The sequence below is a fragment of the Zasmidium cellare genome (genome assembly GCF_010093935.1).
Source record: "Zasmidium cellare ATCC 36951 unplaced genomic scaffold M409scaffold_11, whole genome shotgun sequence".
Taxonomy (NCBI): domain Eukaryota; kingdom Fungi; phylum Ascomycota; class Dothideomycetes; order Mycosphaerellales; family Mycosphaerellaceae; genus Zasmidium; species Zasmidium cellare.
The window spans coordinates 627,695-644,754 of NW_022986955.1; the positions used below are offsets into that span (position 1 = coordinate 627,695).

General features: G+C 54.2%; 8 protein-coding genes across 8 annotated transcripts; 4 read left to right on the top strand and 4 right to left on the bottom strand.

Moving 5' to 3' along the window:
- Positions 1 to 267: 267 nt before the first annotated feature.
- Positions 268 to 1,063, bottom strand: M409DRAFT_52952 (uncharacterized protein; the record flags this gene model as incomplete). The annotated part of the gene is made up of 2 exons (XM_033812222.1): positions 268 to 936; positions 989 to 1,063. The coding sequence occupies 2 exons, from the start codon at positions 1,061 to 1,063 to the stop codon at positions 268 to 270; spliced, it is 744 nt and encodes a 247-aa protein (XP_033669862.1).
- Positions 1,064 to 2,374: 1,311 nt separating this feature from the next.
- Positions 2,375 to 3,496, top strand: M409DRAFT_52953 (uncharacterized protein; the record flags this gene model as incomplete). The annotated part of the gene is made up of 1 exon (XM_033812223.1): positions 2,375 to 3,496. One exon carries the CDS (start codon positions 2,375 to 2,377, stop codon positions 3,494 to 3,496), a length of 1,122 nt encoding a protein of 373 aa, XP_033669863.1.
- A 293-nt stretch (positions 3,497 to 3,789) lies between these two features.
- On the top strand, positions 3,790 to 4,988 carry M409DRAFT_52954 (uncharacterized protein; the record flags this gene model as incomplete). Its single annotated transcript, XM_033812224.1, has 2 exons — positions 3,790 to 4,763; positions 4,871 to 4,988. 2 exons carry the CDS (start codon positions 3,790 to 3,792, stop codon positions 4,986 to 4,988), a joined length of 1,092 nt encoding a protein of 363 aa, XP_033669864.1.
- Positions 4,989 to 6,924: 1,936 nt separating this feature from the next.
- Positions 6,925 to 10,063, top strand: M409DRAFT_65308 (uncharacterized protein; the record flags this gene model as incomplete). Its single annotated transcript, XM_033816450.1, has 3 exons — positions 6,925 to 7,074; positions 7,191 to 9,849; positions 9,900 to 10,063. 3 exons carry the CDS (start codon positions 6,925 to 6,927, stop codon positions 10,061 to 10,063), a joined length of 2,973 nt encoding a protein of 990 aa, XP_033669865.1.
- A 1,149-nt stretch (positions 10,064 to 11,212) lies between these two features.
- On the bottom strand, positions 11,213 to 12,086 carry M409DRAFT_52956 (uncharacterized protein; the record flags this gene model as incomplete). The annotated part of the gene is made up of 3 exons (XM_033812225.1): positions 11,213 to 11,435; positions 11,494 to 11,844; positions 11,908 to 12,086. The coding sequence occupies 3 exons, from the start codon at positions 12,084 to 12,086 to the stop codon at positions 11,213 to 11,215; spliced, it is 753 nt and encodes a 250-aa protein (XP_033669866.1).
- Positions 12,087 to 12,331: 245 nt separating this feature from the next.
- Positions 12,332 to 12,733, bottom strand: M409DRAFT_20989 (uncharacterized protein; the record flags this gene model as incomplete). Its single annotated transcript, XM_033805649.1, has 1 exon — positions 12,332 to 12,733. The coding sequence occupies one exon, from the start codon at positions 12,731 to 12,733 to the stop codon at positions 12,332 to 12,334; it is 402 nt and encodes a 133-aa protein (XP_033669867.1).
- Positions 12,734 to 13,397: 664 nt separating this feature from the next.
- M409DRAFT_65309 (uncharacterized protein) lies at positions 13,398 to 14,672 on the top strand (the record flags this gene model as incomplete). The annotated part of the gene is made up of 1 exon (XM_033816451.1): positions 13,398 to 14,672. One exon carries the CDS (start codon positions 13,398 to 13,400, stop codon positions 14,670 to 14,672), a length of 1,275 nt encoding a protein of 424 aa, XP_033669868.1.
- Positions 14,673 to 15,141: 469 nt separating this feature from the next.
- On the bottom strand, positions 15,142 to 17,048 carry M409DRAFT_20991 (uncharacterized protein; the record flags this gene model as incomplete). The annotated part of the gene is made up of 4 exons (XM_033805650.1): positions 15,142 to 15,236; positions 15,332 to 16,769; positions 16,823 to 16,944; positions 17,003 to 17,048. 4 exons carry the CDS (start codon positions 17,046 to 17,048, stop codon positions 15,142 to 15,144), a joined length of 1,701 nt encoding a protein of 566 aa, XP_033669869.1.
- Between the last annotated feature and the right edge of the window lie 12 nt (positions 17,049 to 17,060).

Below are 17,060 nucleotides of genomic sequence, written 5' to 3' on the forward strand. Positions count from 1 at the left end.
CGATCAGAAGTAGACTCTTGAATAGCGTGGTTTCGCTCATGGTTTCACCATTGGCAAATCCCGGAAGGTGAGTGAATGAGTGGTTTTCAAAATCTTCATTCCATTGTAATCCGTACGAAAACACTAAAATAAGAGAGTACACAATACATCCACCCGCCTCTATAAGGACTGTCAAGAGTTTGTCTGTTGTTTCCCGAAGACTTCGTCATCATGAATCATCCCATAATCACCTGTTGCCAAAGTTGCATTCTTACAATGCTTGGGCATTTACCAGAAGCGGTTTGGGTTCCACTGGCCACCAAAGCGGTTGAGTTGGTTGAAGCGATTGAAGTTGTCGAAGCGGTTGAAGCGGTTAAAGTTGTTGAAGCGGTTGAATCGACGACCGCCACCAGGATAGAAGAACTGTTCGCCCTGCTTGGCCTGTTCAGCCTGTTCAGCCTGCTCGGCGCGGGCCTGGAGACCAGACTCGTCACGCTTGAGGATGTCGAGGAAGTCGTTATCTTGGAAGTCGTTCTGGAAGAAGTCGATGTCGTTATCGAAGCACCCTCGCAAGCCACATGGGTTGCCGAAGAACTGCTTGTTCTGCTCGGCGCGGGCCTCGAGGGCCTCTGGGTCTGCATCACGCTTAAGGATATCGATAAAGTCGTTGTCCTGGAAGCGATTGAATCGGTTGAATCGGTCAAAGCCGCCGCGGCCACCCCACAACAAAGGGCTTCCAATGAATTGGGCTCCTTGCTCAGCGCGGGCTTCGAGGGGCTCGGGCTCTGGCTCTGGATCGCGCTTGAGGACATCGATGAAGTCGTTGTCTTGGAAGCGATTGAATCGGTTGATGCGGTTAAAGCGGCCGCGACCACCCCACAACAAAGGGCTTCCAATGAACTGAGCTCCCTGCTCAGCGCGGGCCTGAACAGCTTCAGGCTCAGCTTCAGGCTGTGCCTGTTTGTGAATTTAGTCTCTACTCATGCCATTGATCGAGAAAAGTGCCTACCTCAGGTACTGGACTGCCGATTGCTCCAGTGGCGATCATGCCAACGAGGGCTGCAAGAATGTAGTCGAACTGCATGATGAAGGTTGAAGAAGGAAGCTGTGAAGCTGTTGATGTGGAAGATTGGCTGGCTGGTTGGCTTCGTTGTGCTGGCGGTTGCTTGCTGGCTTGTTGATATTGAGAAGGAGTCCAGACGTCGTGCTTATATAGCCATCGACGTACACATCAACGGACACCACGGAAGGTGTACATCAAGAACGTGCATCATCTTCGCGTGTTTCAGCATTGGCGGACTCGGCGCCGCGATCTTTTGGTGACCGAAAGCAGTGCATGGTATGTGAGTACATGAGCGGAAGGCGGAAGTCCGAAGTTCTTCTCTTCGGCCAAGAGAGGCAGAGCATCCGTGGTGCTAGGTTTATGACGAGTTGATTGCGCTGTGATTTGCAAAAGAGGATCTGCGAGGTGAGGTTGTTGCCTCGAGCACATCATCCAAGGACGCCAAGAGCTGTCCATCGAAGGGAACGCCTGGTGGACTTGAAACCAGGTTAAAAACCTGGCCGATCGCCCATCCTAGAAGCATTGGGCGTCCTAGATTGGCCTTGATCGCTATAAGGTTGTTTCAATCCAGGCACAACCCACGTGTGAGAAGAAGTTAATTCTAACTTTGGAATGTTCGCATTCATCCGCCGCATCCGTCTGCCATGTGAGGACTGCATGCGCTTACCAAGCCCTCCTCTCCAAGAAGTAGGGAATAGAAGTACAGGTCCATTCTGCACCGAGTCTTCAAGGAACACATCTTGTTCGCTGTACTTGGCGGTTTGAGCACTTCGTATTGGGAAGTCCTGCTCTATGTCGTTTCATCATCGACAAGTGAGAAACGGGCCGTTATGGAACAGACGGCAAGCGGGCTCGGGGCGGGCGGCATGGCCGACTGACGATGCATAGCACGCTGGCTCAATGTGTAGGCTTCTCATTCGATGCTGCGGAGTTGGACCAGCCTGTCTTCTTTGGGCACCTCGTCTCACGGTGATCACCGCGGTCGTGCCGGTCGTGATATGTTGATGCCTCGTATGATTACTGATGGATGCGAGGTACCGTAGCGATGAGTGAGGTTGAGAGTGTAGGAAAGGAGGAGGTTGAAATGCTCAGCCGCTAGTCGCGTAGCACAAGATCACGGGCTAGAATATTGTTGCCTCAGGCCGCAACTTTTGCGAACGACACGACTTTCACGTTCACAGGCATCAATTCTGACAACAACCCATCAACCGCGTTATCGACATCGACATCAATCCCCGAAGGCAATGCAAAGACCAAGCTAACAAAAGGCTTGATGCTGCGGTGATCGATTGAGGAGCCAAAACGAATACCTGTTTTGGCACAACAGCCATCATGACATCTCCGCCAGAAGAGAGTCCGTCGCTATTGCTGAAGCTCTCGGCAGAGTTGATAGTGTGGATCGCAGAAGAATGCGAGCCTACTGATCTGCCGAACCTCCGCCTCAGCTGTCGAGAACTGACGGCTGCAAGTCAAGATGCTTTCCTGGAGCGCTTCTTCTGCACGAGATACACTGTGCTGGCCGACCCGACAAGCATGCGGAATCTTGTACAAATCACGGCAGCTCCTCAGCTATGTAAGAAGATTAAGCATCTACGGTTCTCGCTAGCCGTCTTGTCGGACGACAGCGGTGACTACACGCGCAGAATACTCGAGTGTCGAGGCGACCAACTTCGGCCTACATGTGCAGACAGAGCTAAGAACGAAGCACTTCGTGGCGTTTACAGAAGGTTGACCAAGGAATGGGAAGACTATAAATGGACAAGTACTTGCGATGATCTGTTCGCCATCTTGACGAACCTTGCCAATTCCAAAGCTGAACCGCCGTACATCTCCATGGTCGACGACAGCCCGGATTACGAAAGTCGAGACCTACCTTCTGCACACGGTCGCCTTAGCAGCGAGTTAGGCTATGAAGAATGCTTGACAATTGCCAGGTTTATGCCCAGGGCGCCGTTCGAGCTGGTCATGGGAGCAATACACCTCACGGGATTTCCTGTCAAACGGCTTGCCTGTGGCAGTGCCCGCCATCCTATTCACTTGGCCGCGTTTATCGGTGTGACCTCCTTGACATCTCTCCGCGTATTGGAGCTCGATCTAAAGTGCGACAATCACCACTTCTTCTTCGGACAAAATCAACAAGAAGCGGCCTCGGCCATGGCGCTCCCAGACGCTCTCCTTCACGCAAAGCAGCTGGAGTCCTTGACCCTAAGCCAGACCTTCGCCATGGCCCGAGAGGCATACCAAAATGTCATCTTCAGAAAGATAGTAGAGTACTCTAAGCTTTACCAGGATCAGTTCTTGCCTAGACTCCGAGTGTTGAGGTTTGATGGCTATTTGGGCGACATTGCACTGATGGAACGCTTCAAGCAGCTCAAGTTGCCGATGCTCTCTGATGTCGTCGTTCGAGGAGCGAATTTCGTGGACTTTGGTCCCGGCCCACTGTTGATGGGTTGAGCATTAATGACGATGCGGAACTGTATGCGCTGCATGAGAACTGCTACAATTCAGAACTCATGAGTAGCGACACACTCATAATCCTATGCAGGCATTTGCTCGAGCGAATACGCAGGTCGCGAGCGTATGTACTCTGCTTGTGACCTTACGAAAACTTCCCGGATTGGAGAACTTCGCATTTCAGCCGCCTTTTGTGACTCCAGAAGCCGATCAGCCACGCTTGCTATACGAGTACGGGGAGTTTGATGAAAGATATATAGGAAGCGAATGCTGCGGGTCTGTACTTACACCAAATGCAAGCTGCTACAGATCAGAAAGCCTTTCCGACGATGTCGTCCATCAATCCGACCGAGATCACCACTCTATCAACAACGACCAAACTCGTCAGCTGGTCACTCCCACCAGCGACCCTCGCGTTCCTCACGGCCTCCTCCCCAACAACCGCCATCCTATCAATTCCAAGTCTCGCAATCCCGATTGCGTTCTTCCGATACTGCTACTTACAGGATCCGACCAATACAACCCACCTCGAAACGCTCATCTGGACATTCCTAGGCCTCGGGACGATAGGCCTGTCTCTCTCCGCGACGATCCAGGGGATCCTGTTCAAACCTCTCGCAAGTGTGCTTTTTGGAGCCCAGGCGGGGAAATATCTCGAGGAGTTCACAAGAACGAATGTCTCGGACCTCTCAGACGCAGAGAGGAAGCGTCGAGCGCAGATGGCCCGTCGCTGGCAATACTTCGCCTTTCTCTTCTTCTTCGCCTTCGGACTCGCAGGTCTCGTCGAGGAAGTCCTCAAGTCCTCCGCCATCATCCTCGCCCGACGCTGGGGATCCGTCGCGACGGAGAGGGAGTACCTCAACGCCGCCGTCGCCGCAACGCTAGGCTTCAGCACGGTCGAAAACATCGCCTTCGTCTACGCCGCTCGGAACGATAGCCCGGGTATACTCGCACTCACGCTCCTCGAGCGCGTCCTCTTGGGCGGGCCCGCACACACCCTCTCGGGCTGTCTCCTCTCTTTGAGCATTGTCCGTCGAGACTTGAGGAGAGAGGCGATTGGGTGGGTGCGGATTCTGGGGTGGCCTACGCTTTACCATGGGGCATGGGACTTTTCCCTTCTTGCGATTTGTGCTGCGAATGGGAATGTTGGGTGGGTGCATCCGAGACGTCCTGTTAGTTTGATGGCGGGGTTGGGGGTTGCGGTGGGGATTAGTGCGGCTGCGTTTTGGCAGGTGAGATCTGAGATGGATAGGTTGGGGGTATTGTTGTGAGTGTGGGGGGATTGGTGGTTGTCTCCGCTCTGTAGAGAATGTTATGAGATCTCTGCTCTGACTAGCTCGTCCATGGGATTTCGCCTATGCTTGATGATGACAGGACTGACACTGAGGAGTTCGACGTCGCTGGTGCCTCGCCTGAAGCCTGGACTAGTGGAGATTCCTCGCTTGGGAGTCAGGCTGAAGCAAACCCAGGCCGCGAATGTCCACGACTTTAACGGCGCCGATCCCAGTCCTGGGCGAATGGGAAGGCGAACCGTTGAATTTTGTTGGCTTCGCATTGCTGTCCCGGGCCACAGGCAAGGCGTCAGCTCACCAAGAGCTGCATGGTTGCCTGGGAGGGTGGAGTGGGTCCTAAGAATCGTTTGACGTTGACAAGCGGCAAAGGCTGCGGTCAGTCAATGTCTTTGATGGATGGTGGTATTGTGTAAAGCAGGCAGTGCTGGTCGTGCCTTCCTGATCTGTTTCACGATAATCGAGCTTAATCCGACCTCGCCTGTATGAGGGTGCATCTCACCAACGATTTGTGAGCAAACACGCATCAGTTCTGGGGACAAGAAATGATGTATTACTGCCCGACAGTTGTGCATCGCAGAGGCCATTGGCGTGACAGGCCCGATCGCTAGCATGTGCAACAGGCAACATTGGCCAGATGAAGCACGAAACCTTGCTTCGCCCTGCTCACCACACCACATCAGCTCTCACCAGCAGTTTCGGGTTGTGGTTGGATTAACGTTCCGCGTCGCCTCGCCAGAACAGGCAGCCACACTATGTTTCGACTGCTTGACCGGAGTCTGAGAGGGCTAGCTTATCGCCTGAGCAGGAATCGTTGAGGGGGCACTTTAGCGCTGGGGACGGCCGTGGTCGCATGTGAAGACATGTACCCCAGAGAGGCCTCCAGAATCACAACATTAGGCAGCTTTGAGGCGCGAGACCCTGGGTTGGATGATAACCACGCCGCGAATCAGCACTGCCGTCAGGCACACCTTTCAGAGGACGCCCGGTTACACTGCTGATCGAGAAGCGGAGATGCGCAACCGGTTATCTCTGGTAGCTTCGCAGATACAGTTCACAGGTCGGCTGGAACCTCAGGCATGAGCGCGAGACATGCGTCACAGCGGTCTCGGGAGGAGGGAGAAGGCGCACATGTCAAACGACACGTGTGTGGCGGGTAGTGAAGGTTGCTGTGGGCGACGGCGGATCTTGGGGGAAAACGCGGCATTGATGAGGCGGTAAACGATGTTCGTGATAAGTGCTGGGAAGGTTGTGAGAGCCGGCGAAGACGCGAACAATGATTGGGATGACGCGGGTTCGCGCGTGATGCTCGAGGTCACGACTGGCGGCTGCCGAGGGGCTGGCTGTCGCGCGGTTTCATAGAGGAGGCAAAGGCAAAGACAACAATCACGCAAGCCGGCTGTATGATGACGCTTTGTTCACCACTTCCATCGTCGCTGGCTGCTGTTAATATCGTCGGGAAATAGATGGATGATGATTGATAGATACAGAGTCGTAGACAACCGGAAGACTGTTATCAGACACGCCGCTACGTCAAAAGCGGCAGGGATAAGCTTTAGTTCTGGCAGCACTGGTGAGAGCTTGCTTGGGAGCAGCAGCTCGCCCGTCACTCACATCACCCAATCCTCCCCCGAGCCTCGCGCCTGAGAACATCCAGCATCCTCATCGACATTGCCCACCACGCCGCCGCCGTCTATCCCATTCCTCGCCGCCACTTTGTGTCTTTTGCCGCTTTTAATAATCCTCGCTCATTCTCCCCCAGCGTGAGCACTGACCCGCCGACATCATCCATCACCTGCACCGGACCTGGGGTTCGACCTAGCCTTCGAGTCACCGCGTCAACTGCCACACCACGCCCAAGCCCCCATCACGAGAGACCCTGCCGCGCCGCCCTCGCCGTCTGCACCCCCACCGCCGTCCGCGCAAATAAACCCCTACCGCTCATTCACCTGCGTCCATGCCGCCCGCGTAAACCCGCCAAGCACCACCACCGACACCCCGGCAACGGGCATCAACCGCACCGCTTCTCCTCCATCCATGCATCCTACGATCAGCGCCATCGACGAGAACGGCACTTAGGGGTTGAAGAAGAGGAGGTCGCTGATAGATTGTCCTGCAGCAAACCACAACACCGCAATCATGGCGCATCCCAGCCGCCTGCCACCATCCTCGAGGCGGCCGCCTCCACCTACGCCAGAGATGGAGCCAGACGAGATTATCGGCGAGTTCAGAAGAGGCAAGGAGATTGGCAAAGGCAGCTTCGCTACTGTGTTCCTTGCCCAACATCGAGTAAGTGGCCCCCGAGTCTGTGAGGCTGGACAACTGAGCACTTTGATGGTTCGCCATCAAGACGATGTTCACGATCCCTATCTTGAGTACCCGATACTAATGGTTTACATCTACAGAAGAAGAAGTCGTTCGCCGCGGTCAAGGCGGTCCAGATGTCCAAACTGTCTAGGAAGCTGAAGGACAATCTGGCCACCGAGATCGACATCCTGAAAGGCCTCAGGCATCCGCATATCGTGCAGCTTTTCGTCTGCACAGAGACCCGCACATATATCTATCTGGTCATGGAGTACTGTCAACTGTCGGATCTGGCGCAGTTTATGAAGAAGCGTCACCAACTCTCCGCGTACCCAGAGACGGCAGACATCTTCCGCAAGTACCCCAACCCAGAAGTTGGAGGCCTCCACGAAGTCTTGGCTCGACACTTTCTCAAGCAGGTCGTCAGCGCTCTTCAGTATCTTCGGTCTAACAACCTGATCCATCGAGACATCAAGCCCCAGAATCTCCTGCTTAATCCTGCGCCTACGTACATGGTCAAGCAGAAGCCCGAGGATGTCCCGCTGGCTGCCAGCGAAGGCTCGTTGACACCGTCTGTTGGCGTTGCATCTCTGCCCATGCTCAAGATTGCCGATTTCGGATTCGCTCGTCACCTTCCATCGACTTCAATGGCTGAGACTCTCTGCGGTTCACCATTGTACATGGCTCCTGAGATTCTTCGTTACGAAAAGTACGACGCTCGCGCTGACTTGTGGTCGACCGGTACTGTGCTCTACGAGATGGCATACGGAAAGCCGCCTTTTAGAGCTCAGAACCATGTGGACCTCTTGCGTAAGATTGAGAAGGCGGACGACGTTATTCCATTCGACAAATTGGCCAAAACAAGGGAAGAGCTCAGGTCACTCATCAGTGCTTTGCTGAAGAAGAGCCCACTGGAGCGCATGACGTACGAGGAACTCTTCAACGACCCTGTAGTCACTGGTGAGATCCCAGGATTGGTGAATGAAGACAAGCCCCAAGAGCGTAGCAAGCCAGCCGCCATCGCAGAACTTTCTGAGCTCAGCCGCAAAGTCAACACCGCTACCCCTGACCCGTCAAGTTCTACCAAAACTGCGCGCGAAGTAAAAGTGCAACCAAAGAGATCGCAAGAAGATGTCCCTGGGCGGGCGTCCAGAAAATCTTCAGACCAAGACATGGGGCAGCGGCACGCAGAAGACACTGCCAGACGGAAATCATCTGCCGGCAGCCAAAACCAACCTGAAGCTCAAACATCGGGCCTCAAGCGTCAACCGAGTCAACGAGAGCAGCGTAGGCCGAGCATCGTGGCCCACATCACTGCTCCAGGGCGTCAAGAATTGCATCAGCAGCAACAGCCACTCGCCCCAGCACCTCGAATGGAGAGACGAGCCAGCCGCTCTTCGCCACTGGCCGGACCTCCATTAGTCCGCGAGCCAACCGACGACGATAAGATGAAGAGGGAGCTTGCTGTTCGCGAAGCACGGGAGCGGACTCAACAGGATCTCAATTTTGAGAAAGAATACGTTGTCATTGAGAAGCGAGCTGTTGAGGTGAATGCGTTTGCAGATGAGTTGGACGCTGTTCATGGACATGGTTCGTCTGGAAATGCAGGCGCTATGACACGACGTGCAACCACTCAGGGCCAACCAGGATCTGCCAGTGGTGCTCGACCGGCAAGTCCTTCTCGCCAGATGCAAGTGGCCACCGGTAGATTGCCTCCTGGACACACACGAGTCGGCTCTTTCGAGCGGCGCTACGCGGCATCTCCCCAGTCAGCGACCAACATGCTCACCAAAGCGTTGAATGCGGCCAATGTTCGTCTCTTCGGTGCCCTGGGCACATCTCCACCTTTCGGCAAGGGTGCATCTCCTCCACGCAGCTATGGTGCATACCCAGCGTATCCAGCCCCGGCTCCAGGTACCTTGGCCATTGGAGACGGCAGCGAGGCTAAGACGCCGATGGATGAGGATTCTAAGATTGTTCGCATCATGGAGGACGCCGCTCACCGTAGTGATGTGATCTTTGGATTCGCCGAAGTCAAGTACCGACAGCTTCTCCCAGCAACCCCTTCGTCTCAGGATGCACTCGGCATTCAGCAAATTGGCGCGCAGGAGAACACTGCCAGTGGCGAAGAGGAGGAAGATAAGGACATGACTACTCTGGCCATCGTCGGAGTCTCTGAAGAAGCTCTGGTCTTGTACGTGAAGGCGCTGGCGATCCTGACGAAGACTATCGATCTCGCAGGCTACTGGTGGAACAAGCAAGGCCGTAATGAAGGCGTCACCTCTGACCCTTCGTCTACCACATCTTCCAGTGTCGGCACCCGCATCCTGAACGTGGTGAAGTGGTCACGAGCTCGATTCAACGAATGTCTGGAGAAGTCTGAAGTCGTGGGCCGTCGACTTCAACAAGCGCAGAGACAGCTACCAGAGAACCACCCTGGCCACCCCAACAACCATGCTACTGGGTCGGAAACGGTAACGACTTCGGCAGAGCACATCCGCATTACTAGCGGCGTGACAGCAGAGAAGCTCATGTTTGATCGTGCTGTTGAGATGAGCCGTGCTGCGGCTGTCAGCGAACTGGTTGGCGAGGAGTTGCATGACTGCGAGTTAGGCTATAAGACAGCCATCATGCTTCTGGAAGCTGTTCTTGAGCGTGACGATGAGCCACTGATGCGCAAGCCAAGCTCTAAGAAGGACAAGGCGGGAGATGAGCTCATCAACGGGATGGAGACTGAGGATCGACAGCAGGTCATCAAGCGTGAGTTAAAGTCCAACTTCTTTCCTGTAACCGGCTGACATCTTTGCTAGTCATCGAAGGCGCCAAGGCACGACTCAGTGCACTTCGAAAGAAGATCTACGCCGCCCAGCAGACTGCTAAGCGCGCTTCTGGCAGCGGCTCGTCGACACCAAAACCAGCCAACCCATCACCATCAGCGGCATCGCCTGCGATCGCCAACACACCACCACGTTAACGAAGTGCGAGGACTTATGAACTTTTTGATGTTTTGTTTTTCAGCGGGCGTTTCCAGCACGAGAGATTGTTTTCAACAGGCGAAAGGAGGATATGTGAGATTGTTCACTAGGAAAGAAGGCACGATCACGACATGATCAACACGGCACGAGATTACGCGGGCGTTCAACCATCAGACTGTCTAGAACGAGAGGATTTTCGGTTTTTGAAGAAGGGCGCTACGGAAGGGACATGGAAGGCGTTATCAAGACTAAAGAGGAACGGACAGGCTGGAACAGAACGGCGTTTTGTTTTGTTCTGGAATTTGACCTGTGGCGAAGGAAGATTGATGAAAGGAAGAGAGAGAGGGGGATATGGGGTGTTTTTTGCGGTTTTTGACTACTCGCATTGTCTATGGGCTGGCCTGGACATAACGAAAGAGAGACGAAATGGAAGAGAAAGGGCGCATCTATGGCGCAGGCGAGCTGTTGTTGCAAAGGGACACGACAAACAAACCACGGGATGCATGATTTTTGGGTCTGGGCGCCGTTATACTACTATGATACCACTACCACTGACTAGTTACTGCGAGAGGCTACAGATTGGACTGTGTGCACTTTCAGCGGGTACTTCTTGCTGTACTGAAGGGAATGAAGAGATTTTTGGATTGATTGGGTTTCTTTTTTTTTGAATCGAGTCTCTGTCTTCGCAACTTGTGGACGTCGGATGAGCGGGGGCGGGGAGGTTCGGGTTCTTCACGCTTGCAGCAACCTCACGTCTTCTACTGACTGCCTAACCTACCTCTCCACACATGGCGGCCAAATTGGCCAACTGCGGGACGCTCGACCTCACAGCTGGATGCAACATTGTGACGAGTGGATGATTCCACGGAGGAACTACTCACGACAGTTCTTAGCCCCGGTGGTTGTGCGTGATTGTGGAAATGCTAGACAGGGTTTCGTTTCGGATGTTGGCATTGATTTGAGAGGTCTACGTGAGTGCAATACCCTCGCTACTTCGGGAGCAGCAGCTCAAGTACCCAAGCAGACTACCGTTTCTCTGGATTCCATCATGGGCTATCGATTCTGAATGCGCTCTGTCTTTGCCTTGCACACTGGCCCATGCAACACCCAACCAGGTCGAGAGCTCTGGCGCGTGTGTGACGTTAGGACTACTCGAAGTTCGATCTCTTGTTCTTACCAGAACCTTCCGCCTTCGATGCAGCCTTTGACCCAGCGATCGATCCAGCGTTTGATCCAGCATTTGCTCCAGCATTTGATCCTGCAACAGAACTCATCTTCTGATCCTTCCACCTTTTCCACAGCTCCTCATCGGTCGGCATCACTTTGGGCATCACGAAGTCCGTGTCCGCCTGCTCGAAGTCGACGATATAGCTAGAGTGTTGATTAGCAAAAGCATGCAGCACCTCCGACTTCCCAGGGGCAAGCTCACCACTTCTTGCTTCCCCCGTCCCACAGCACATTGCCGAGATGAGGACTCTTGCTGTCCACTCCGCAACGCCAGAGCTCACGCATGGCCACCCCGAAAGCTCTCTTAATCTCGTCCTTCTGGCCTTCGAAATCGAAATCGTTGTTGTCAACGAGAATGCTCACCGCCGTTCCTGGGAGGTACGTCAACAGGACCCAGCGTTTGTAGCCCTCGTCTGTCGTCTTGCGGAAGTCGTGAATGTAGTGTGGTGCTGAGGTGCAGTTCTTGTCCCTGAGGTCCATCAAAGCGGCCACTTCGTTGTAAGATCGGATGCTTTCCGTGCGTGGTGCTCCGGTTTCCGTGAGTGTTGCTCCGCTGGGAAGGATTAGGTCAACGTCTTCGAAGGCATGATGGAAAAGGGGGAAGGTTGTCACTTACGTGACGAGGAAGTACTTGGCGATTACATCCTCGTTGTTGTAGCGACCGTGGAATACGGCGACCCACTCGTCTTCGTCCTTCTTACGCAGTGGCTCTAGCTCGCTCACGAGCTCGACAGTGTGATTGCCATCGTTACTTTTGACTGTCTCCAGATCTTCTTGGGACTCTTTCTTATCCATGGTCAACGGATGCGCTTGATCGATGGACGAGAGGATCCAACATGACCTGGGCAGAGAGAAGACATCTTATAGCATGGGAGAGGACTTCTCTCATGCTGGATTGCTTGCTGCTTGAAAGACGCAAAACTCTTACGGAACAAGACAGAAGCAGATGTCCATGATTGCTAGCGGTGCATGAAAGAAAGATGAAGGACCTTCAGGTTTCTGGCAATCATGAGTGAAAGAAACAGGAGATCTGGATGGACTTAACGCTGGAGTAAAGTCCAGAAAGACCGTGAGAATTCCAGCAGTTTTTGAATGAACAACAGTGGGAATCCGAAGACTGACGACTTCAAGCCAGATGTTTGCACCCATTTTTCGGGACTTTGGACAACCTTTGTCGCCTGATTTGGCACGCTTCGACTTGCCCTGTCAATATTGGTCTGCCGAGTTGTCAACGCCCTCTTCAGGAGAAGACGAACTTCGAGCACTTGCCACCAGTAGGCTGCAGAAGCCTTCTTCGAGGCGGTGGAGGTGTTCTTGATCTCCACGTCTATTGCGTTAAGCATATCGATCGCGACTTTGCTGGTGACACTGGCAATGGTCTTGAAGGAGTTCAGCTTGACTATGGAGACTTCAGCAAGTGGTACTAGCTGATGGCCTGCCATGGATGGCGAGATGGTCTGCATGAAAGGAATATGATGGATGGGGATCGATGAAGGGCATGTGTTGCAGCGGTTCGAGTCAGAGTGCCTACATCGGGGTCGTGCAAAAATGGAACGTACGGAAGACTCTTCAATTGTGTCGATTGCTGCTCCCTCATTTGAGTCCTTGCAAGTGCTTATTGATATCATTATCTTTTGTGAGAACGCATTCGTGAAAGATGAGATTGACCACATTCAGTCAAGGCCACTGTCACATGTTTAAGAGTCCATGCCGACTCAACCCTCGGCGGCGATCCTGCGGCGTCATGGTCTCGTGCCAGGCGCCGGGGAAAGAAGCTCCTCAACCACGAAAAATAGCTCTCGTTTAACGCGCACCTGCATGTCACCAACCCATCTCTGCTTCCTCAACTTATTGTGGTTTACAGCTAGTAGTTGGAAGTAGGAGCGATATATGCCTCGTAGCTGCTGTTCATTCACTTCGCCTCCCGCTCTGTCGTCATTCTTTCGGTTCAGGTCCACGCGCCAGATCTGCGTTGCCAAAACTTCGGTTCGGAGCTTCTTCTGCGCTTCACCTCAACAACACGGTGGAAAGAAGACATTGGTGGGAGATATTTGCAAGGAGCTACGAATCAAGAAGAGGAGAGATAATTGGACAACAACAAGAGCCATGGCGAGTTTGGCGGTACACTCCAAGAAGCACAAGATGTGCGTGGTGGGCTCAGGCAACTGGGGCACGACAATCGCCAAGGTGATTGCAGAGAACACGCGCGAGAACAAGGACCTCTTCGACGAGGAGGTGCAGATGTGGGTGTACGAGGAAGAGGTGCAGATCCCCAAGGACAGCAAGCACTACGACCCGGGCTCGTCGCTCTGCTCGAAGCCGCAGAAGCTCACGCAGCTGATCAATGGCTTGCACGAGAATGTCAAGTACCTGCCGAACATCCCTCTGCCGGAGAACATCGTCGCCAACCCTGAGATCACGGACGCCGTGAAGGATGCGACCATTTTGATTTTCAACCTGCCGCATCAGTTCATCAACAAGGTGTGCGAGAATATCAAGGGCAAGATCCTGCCGTTTGCAAGAGGTATTAGCTGTATCAAGGGCGTGGCGGTCTCAGACAAGGGATGTGATCTGTTCTCGGACAGCATTGGACAGAAGCTGGGCATCTACGTCGGTGCATTGAGTGGAGCGAACATTGCGAACGAGATTGCACTGGAGAAATGGTGCGAGACGACGGTTGCATACGATCCGCCAGTCATGGACTCTCGACAACCCACGCCAGAAGCCACGCCCTCGGGCTCACCTCACGGCTCCTCAGCAAATCTCAAGGACCTCAATGGCACCACCGCAACCACACCGAAGGGCAAGACCCAAAAGCTCCTCGCCCTCCCCGCCGAATACCCGCCCCTCAACCACAGCAACATGAAGAAACTCTTCCACAGGCCCTACTTCCACGTCCGCATGGTCACCGACGTCGCAGGCGTCTCCCTCGGCGGCGCCCTCAAAAACGTCGTCGCCCTCGCCGCCGGCTGGGTCGACGGCCTCGGCTGGGGCGACAACGCCAAAGCCGCCGTGATGCGCGTGGGCATCCTCGAAGAAACCAAATTCGGCCGGACCTTCTTCTCCGAAACCTGCCGCACCGAAACCTTCACCGAGGAATCCGCCGGCGTCGCAGACATGATCACATCCTGCTCCGGCGGCCGCAACTTCCGCTGCGCGAAGATGAGCGTCAAGGAAGGGAAACCCATCGAAGAAATCGAAGAGCGCGAATTGAACGGCCAGAAACTGCAAGGTACAAGCACAGCCTACGAAGTCAACGAATTCCTGCGCAGCCAGAACCGCGAGAAGGATTTCCCGCTCTTCACGGCGGTCTACGAGATTCTGGACGGCAAGAAGAAACCGCAGGATATCCCGAGTTTGATTGAGCCGGCGAATGAGTAAGGATCCACGAAATTCTTTTTTGCCACGACGACGAAACTGCAACGACTTCTGCTGTGGCGCGGGGCGTTCTGGTGGAGTACGACATGGGGTGTGCGTGTTTTTGACTGACGTTTTTGTGTGTCTTCTATAGGGTGAGCGGAGAGGCGCAGGGGCGTCGAGTTCGCGCGCGATTATGAGAGATGAATGGTATGCGATGGGATGAATGATTGCAATAAGCGATGCGTTTGATGAGAGGCGTGTGTGTATACAATGGCGGTACCCAGGTATAAGCAGGAGGAAGGACACTAAGAAATCTGAATGTGAGTCCGACACCACCATCCTCTCAACTTTCTCACTTCAAAAGTCATGATATCGCATGGAACGAGCCTAGTAAGTCCAAGAGATCATCATTAACTATTCACAGAGACCTGGCTCGGTAGATACATGTACGCCAACTCGCAGACGGTCATCAGATCAGATCTTTTTTCAATCAAGATTTCCTCTTCCTCCACCTAAACAGCCCGTCACAGATCTTTAGAATATCATGTCTCGCGAAGAAGGATCGATTTCGTTTTCCAAAGACATCTGTTCGAATCATCAATGTCAGCGACATGCGCAAGTTCTCAGGTCCAGATCCAGTCAGGAAAGACGAGAAGAGCAGAGAGGAGATGAAGACTTACACATCAACGCCGTCAAACAACAAATCACCACCTGCACGCTCGAAATGGCCAAAAAGACGGGTTTAATCCCATTCTGACTCAACCAATCATACCCAGAAAACGTCAGTCCAAACGAAAAGATATTCTTGAACACAAGCAAACACGTGAACCCTTCAACGGCGATATCGCGATGCGCATCGACGATGTACAGGGCGGAAGCGACGGCGCCCAGGACCATACCGGCGACTTCGAAGGCGAAGAAGAAATCCGGCCAGAACCAGCCGTATTCCCACGTGTTGTTGGCCGTGATGCCGAAGCCGTACAGGCCGATGCCGCCGAGGATGAGCATGGGGATCACGAGGACCATGCGGAATTCGGGCTCGTAGATGCCGCCGTTGCGTTTGGCCATCCATTTCGGGATGCTGTCGGCCATCAGGCCGGCGAGGGCGAAGCCGACGAGGGCGCCTATGAAGGCGCCGGTGTACATGTAGCCGGTTTCGACTTCGTTGAACCAGAGGGGCGCGCCGAGCATGATGGCGGCGAGCACGATTCCTATTAGCACGGTCCAGCCGATTATGGTGCCTTGGATTAGGCAGGCCCAGAGGATGCCGGGGTGGAAGAAGAGGGGGAAGGGGCGGAGGAGGAGGACGAAGAAGGATTCGGAGGTTTTGCGGCCGTTGAAGAGGGCGAGGTTTTCGCGGGAGAACCAGGAGAAGGGGGCGTGGGTGGTTTGGGATTCGGCGCGGAGGGCGGCGGTGGTGGGTTCTTCGGTGTTGGGTTTGTCGAAGGAGGACGTTCCTGACCCTGATTTCATCTCGTGGCTCGTGGAGGGACCTTCTTCGCCCATGCGCGTCCAGGTGGTGTCGGTGTTGAAGTGGGAGTCGCGCACAAAGGTCGTTTCTGGACAGAAGAAGATGACCAGAGGCAGCATGGCGGCGCTGAAGATGGCGACGAAGTAGAAGGTCCATTGCCAACCAATCGTACTCGTCATCTTGCCGACAATCACCGGTGTGAAGAAGGCGCCGCCAAACAGACTCAAATTGCTCAATGCCATCCTCTTGCCTCGCTCATGAACGAAGTATAGATCCCCCACGCTGGCATTGACCAACGCCTCAAAAGGCGCCAACGCAACGCCCTGAAAGAACCTCGCCGCCATGAGCGATTTGAAGTTGTGGTTGCTCCCACCGCCCCATGCCGAGCTGATGACGATGAGGACCGTGCCGAAGATGTACAGATGTCGCTTTCCCCAGACTCTTGCGCTCGCGACGAAGATGAAGCCCGCGACGCCCACGCCCAGCAAGTGGTATCCGGTCAACAACGCGATGTCCGTAAAGCTTCGCCGGAAATAGAGCGTCAAGGTGAGGGTATTGGCCGCCAGGAGCGGGGAGAGCGTCGATGCGATGACAGAAAGGACGCAGAGAATGAAGCAGATGATATCGCGGCGCCAGAGCGGCCAGTTCTGTATCACCATCAGCTTTCCCTCCCTTCCGATATCTCGATCGTTAGACTGACTAGAGGATCTCGCGGGTCATCGCTCGGCTGAGGGACGAGGATCGTGCCATCTTTCGCCTTCTTGACATGCTCACCGTTCGGTGCTGCGGCCAATGGATCGAGGTCTTCGAGCGTTGCGGTTCCTGCGATCGTATGCGATTAGTGTCTCTTCGACTCGGTATTGCGGCTTCTCCTGATTACCGGGAACGTGCTGCAGCTTGCGGTCGTTCAGGACGCCCAGGCCCATGTTGTCCTACAA